At 38.3% G+C, this 5,938-nt stretch overlaps 1 protein-coding gene across 1 annotated transcript; it reads right to left on the reverse strand.

Annotated features, from left to right (window-relative positions):
* Nucleotides 1–311: 311 nt before the first annotated feature.
* Nucleotides 312–2,992, reverse strand: GPR15 (G protein-coupled receptor 15). The gene has a single exon (XM_057697613.1). It carries the CDS (start codon nt 2,938–2,940, stop codon nt 1,861–1,863), a length of 1,080 nt encoding a protein of 359 aa, XP_057553596.1. The 5' UTR covers nt 2,941–2,992; the 3' UTR covers nt 312–1,860.
* Between the last annotated feature and the right edge of the window lie 2,946 nt (nt 2,993–5,938).

Genomic DNA, 5,938 nt, shown 5'->3' on the forward strand with positions numbered 1-5,938 from the left:
TAGCTAATTGGGCAATTTTTTAAAGGTAGCATTTCTCAAAGGCACTGACTTTGTGAGTAGTTACAGTGCTTTTGTTGGTTTGTTTTTAGAAAGTGAATGTCTTCTACTTTCTATATTTTGCTTTTATTTAACCTTTGGAGATCTATTTAATTATTTTGAATTCACTTTTGAAGTTTTCCAAAAAACTTTTCTTATGATTTACACAGTCTTTTTTTCCTATATCTATGATAATTTATTAAAAGGCTATTAGAATATCAGTATTAATTGATATGTTAATAGAAATTAATATAAAATAGAATACTTTTATAACAAAATTATATTTTTATTTAATAAAAGTTTGAGAAAGTAATAAATTAACCAATTTATAAAACCAAAAACTTCTGATAGACTGTAAGAAGATACACGTTTGAGATTTCTTTTAATATGAAAGATACACAGGATGAACTTGAATTACCTAGTCTCTGAAAAGATTCTAAGCTTTCTCTGATTTTCAAACCTAATATTTAAAAGTAAAACTAATGCATTTGAGTCAATAGTGGGGGTAAAAATAAAACCTACTTTATCTTGAATCAAAAGATATTTACAGTAGTATGTTTGCTGCTGCAAAGCCTTTTGTGGTTGCTGCTAATTACATTTCCCGTTTCAAATTCTTTAAAAGGAATATAGGTACAAACTGACTCAGTAAATATTTATCAGGTGAAGGAATTCCGGAAGGTCTCTGGGTTTCAAAAAAATGTATGTAAAATACCAGTAACATCTTTGTTATGGATTTTTCCCTTCAGCTGAATACAGAGCATCCTGTTTTGCTATGTTATTGGATCCAATCATGAAATTACATACACCAAGCGAATGATGCTATAGGGAATGTGTAGCACTAAGACTTTAATTAAAATACAAAATGATAATCTGCACGAGGGTGTTGCTAAGCATGTGATGACCTCCAATTATAGTAGTAGTAGCAGCATTTTTATTTGATAACTAGATAACTAGATAATTAAAAACATGTAATTAAAACAAAGCCATATCCTAATTTATAAAGGCAAAGAAAATAATAAGCACAGAAAATCCCCATTGAAAAGTAGTTACTACACCATTGTAATGAGATACATTTTAACTGATATATCTTACAAGGAAAATAAAAGTCAAACACTGTCCTATGCTTTCTTGTTAAAATACTCTTGAAGACCCAGTGGTAAAGTAAGTCCCAAATCACAAACACAATGCAAAATGATTTTATCCCCATGAGCTTTCCCCAGTCCAAAGTTACTGTGAATGGGATAGGGTGAAAGACAATGTTGGAAGATGGTATAGAATAACCATATAAAGTTTTAAAGATTAAGGCCAGAACCTCACTTCATTACTCAGGAATAATTAATTACTAAGCACAGGTATATTACATTTTTTACTACTTGCATTGTCACCACATTTCTCACCAGATACAAGTGGGCAGAATCCTTTAGATGCTGTACGTCTTGGAGCCCGGTATGAAGGGTGATGTGGCTCTAGAATACTAAGAGAGGAAAAGGCTTGAATGTTCATTAACAACCACGGAGAAAGGAACTGGACTAAGCAGGAGCTTTTATCTTAGAGTTCAAACACATATAAGAGTTGTATTCTGCCTGGTGAACTAGATTGGCAAGGGTCAAGCAAAGCCACTCAGCTGAAAAAAAAAACCACCAGCATATGGCCTAATTATATCCATGAACACAGGGACCTTCTGGGTATCTCTTTAAAAATTAACACTTCCTTGTATTCATGAAGCAATATCATTACTACTAGCAATACTTTTCTTCTTTCCTTGTCTCGGACACAAACGAACCCTCCAATCCACCAACAGAGCTTGAAATGTCATTGTCCCTTTCAGAGTGACACAGACCTCTTCCTCCTTCTGGCAAAATCCTCTGCCTGAATGAAGTTGGAGAGAGCCTTAGTGAGGTCTGATGTCTCGGTGCTGCTCCCAAAGTCATAGTTCTTCAGGCAAGGGCACAAGCAGTGCACGATGGCCCTGCGGATGTAGCTGTCAAAGATATAGTAAATGAAAGGGTTGACGCAGCTGTTGGCAAATGCCAAGGGCCCACTCACCTCCATGCCCTGCTGAAGAGTAGCTGCGGAAAGGTACTGTTCTTGCTGCAACCCAGAGACAATAGCCAGGAGCTTGAAAGTATTAAACGGCAGCCAGGAGAAGACAAAGGCTGCCACGACAATAAAGATGATCTTTATGGATTTCCTCAGCTTTTTGTTATGCTTTCCTGACTGCTGGTAATGGACACACAGCTTCCTTGTGATGCAACAGTAGCAAGTCACGATGCTCACCAAAGGGGCAAAAAATGTAAAAATTAAGGCCACCAGGGCCCAAGCCAGTTTCATTGTAGTGGCCCTCTTCTCTGCACAGTATGGCTTACCATCAATCAGGGTAAGCTCCCTGGACAGAAGTGTAGGCAACCCCAGGAGGCAGGAGATAAACCAGATACTGGCACAGACTCCATACGCACAGTCCCTTCTTCTGAATTTCCTGGATACAGCTGGACACACAATGGCCAGGTAGCGGTCCACACTCATGCAGGTGAGCAAGAAGACATTGCAGTGCATGTTGACTGAGATCATGTAGGAGCTGCCTTTGCACAGGAAAGAGCCTGTCCTCCACATTCCCAAAGATGCTTCTTTATCCACCCAGAGAGGCAATGTGATGATGAAGATGAAGTCGGAGGCAGCCAGGTTGATGATAAAGATGTCGATCAGTCTCCGGCTGCCCCGTTTGAAATGCAGTGCACTCATGAGGATGAGGTTCCCCAACACTCCAATCAGAAACACAGCTGTGTAAAAGACCGGAAGGAAGACTGATGTATAAGGAACGTGGGAGTGGGTCTCTTCGATATCAGGATTTTGGCTTGTGACGTAGAAATATTCCGAATAAATCAAGGTTGTTTCTGGGTCCATCATTGGGTCCAGCAGGTGCCAAATCTGGTAAGTTTCCTTACCTAGGAAGTTTTTGTATGAAGTTTAGAATTCTCAAGGCACCTGCTTTTATACAGTGCCTGCCTCTTCCCCCGCCACGCCCCCTTCCTTAAAAGATCTTGGGACAAACATAAAAACAGAGATTAAAAAATACAGTTTCTACCAATCCTCAGAAAGGGCAAACAAGGAACACCACCCTAACTGGTGCTGGGTGGTTGTGGTTATGGCTTTCTTTATTTGCATTTGCCCAGGAAACTGAGGTGCTTTTTGACTTTTTTCTTCAAAATATTCAATTTGTTTCTTTAAATCCAGAAATTAGGAAATGAATTAACTTTTTTTTCCTTACCTCCTTTAAAGACATCTTAGCTTTTGTGACATTGAGAATCCTTTTGATGTAGCCTCCTGTTTCATATACAGGATACTATTTTACTTTTAGAATTGTAAGGTGGTGACGTTGAAGATACTCTTTTCATTTACATCATTGGTGAAATGTGAAGAAAATAGTCTTCCACTGCATAAAGAGTAAATTGAAATTTTCTCAAATCATACCAGTCCACATCTATGGCAAACATAATGATTCCAATTAGGATGTTAGTTTCTTCCCATTTATTTGGCTCTTTCAGTTTGTGCATAATTGATCCTGTCTTGTTCAGTAAGTTTTTACAAGTACCCAAAATGCTGGGACCATGTCTTGTACTTTTATTATTATTTAAAAATTCTCTTCACTACAATTGGCACAGAACCTTGCATGCAGTAGGCGCTTTGGAAACATTACTCGTAATCCAGTATAATTTAGCAAGGATGAATTCATTGGGGTTTAACTGCAGACGTTGTTATTTATGCAGCTTACAAACAAAGGTTTAAAAGTCACAAACTGCTATTTTTCCACTGTTATCTGTTACAGTGATTCAACCAACGAAGTTTTCTTTTGTTAGGGCTAATATCCTTGAGTAGGAGATTTTCTCCTTACTAACCCTCAAATAACCATCAGTCTCTAGATCCCCTCTGATCTTCTCTTCTTTACACCTTGCAGTGATTTTTTTAGCTTTTGAGCTCTGACTTTTCAATAAGTGCCTCCACACATCAGTGAACTTCACTTTTGGAGTTACTGACTTGGCAACAGACAGACCTATATTAGGTGACATTACAGTGGAGTGGCACTATAAAAGGAAGATTTTCGGTTCATTCAAAACACTTGAGAAACAGGCTAATATCAAAAGGATTCTATCATATTTTTCTCTCATCTCTTCCCTTTTATTTAGGAAGACCACAGTAAAATACAACAAATTCTGAAACTGACTTTTTAAAAAAAATTTTTTTGGCTTCATTTGGTCTTTGTTGTTGTGCTGTGCGCAGAAGGTGAGCAGGGGCTACTCTTCATTTCCATGCGCGGTCTTCTCTTGTTGTGGAGCGCTGGCTTTAGGCTTGAGGGATTCAGTAGCTGCAGCTCATGAACTGTGGAGGGTGTGGGCCCAGTAGTTGTGGCCCATGGTCTTACATGCTCCCCAGCTTGTGGGATCTTCCCGGACCAGGGATTGAACCCGTGTCCCCTACGTTGGCAGGTGGATTCATAACCACTGCACCACCAGGGAAGTCCCTGAAACTGACCCCTTTAATTCAATTCTTTACTGGCCAAAGTGGCTCAAGGCTCCATCACACTCTTCTGTCCTTCTCACTTTCCCTCCATCTCCTTTCATCGTCAAAATTACAGTTTCAGGTTGATACTAGTATTGCACAAGATGAAAATGTGATCGTTAAACATTTGAAGTCCTTTCTACTGAATTTTTATTTCTTCCGTAATTAATATATTGAAAAGAATGATCCTGCCTGCTGTGTTCCCTCCTTCTGTCTTCTTCCTGATGTGTCCTATCGCCACCTCAATCTCAGGCATATAGTCTGGGTCAGGGAAGGATGGGGGGGGTCCCCTACCTGGGGCAGCCTCAGAAAGTCACTTGGGAGTTGGTTTATGGGCCTCCGTCTGCCTTCTTTTGTGTCCTAGGCTGCTCTGTGTCGTTCCTGGAGGTAGTGTGGGAGGGTGTATCCTTCACTGAGTATAGACTGCAGAGGAGATAAACTAATTAACTTTTTGACATTGCTGGGGTAGATATCTTTCCCATGGGTAAGCCTTAAATATTTAATGGAGTAATTCATTTTGTCAAATAGTTTGAAGTAGGACAATGTTTACATGAAAAGAGTTGATGGGGTAAATGTGGAAAATTTAGATATTTAAACAATATATATATTTGTGTGTGCACGTATGTGCATTAAAGAAGCAATTACATGTATATATTTTCAAATTTACTTTATTTGTAATTGATATTCAATTGTATCATTAGGATTTTGCATTCTGCAGCCAGAAGTTCTTCTGGTATTTGAAAAGATAAGGTTGATTCTGGGCCTGAGATATTTAAAAAAAAGTTTTTTTAGATATGGCTCAAGAATTCCACATAAAAGTATTGTAAAGTGGAAAAGACTACATGCTCTTACTCTAGAGGAAAACATCTGGCTGTCCATGTATTCTGTAGGTCTTAAATTTTCTTTCAGCATTCCAAAGTTGTTGGCCTGCTGATGTAAGCTATCTCCAATCTGATTTCCTCAGTAAACTCTGAAGCAGCTGTAGACAAAATGATTTGCTTTATCATATATAGTCACTTTGGATGATGGTAAAATTAGTGGCAGAACACTGTAGTATGAGAATACCCATCATGGATGAAGGGTATCTTGGGACCCGATTTAGAGAATAAATTATGTGTTTTATGCCAAAAAAGGGAACAAACAGCATAGTACTACCGGTCTTTTAATAACTCAGAAAGTACAAAGCTATTATGAGACAGAACCCACAATAAAAGCTGAAAAAGCTGACTAGATAGAGTAGGGGAGGTCATAGTTCTAAATAAATTCAGAACAACAATCATTTTTAACTTTGAATGCTCTTTGAAATAAACATCAGGAAACTAACAGTACAATAATCAGCTACGCATAG

The sequence above is a fragment of the Hippopotamus amphibius genome, chromosome 10 (genome assembly GCF_030028045.1).
Source record: "Hippopotamus amphibius kiboko isolate mHipAmp2 chromosome 10, mHipAmp2.hap2, whole genome shotgun sequence".
In the NCBI taxonomy this organism is placed as follows: Eukaryota; Metazoa; Chordata; class Mammalia; order Artiodactyla; family Hippopotamidae; genus Hippopotamus; species Hippopotamus amphibius.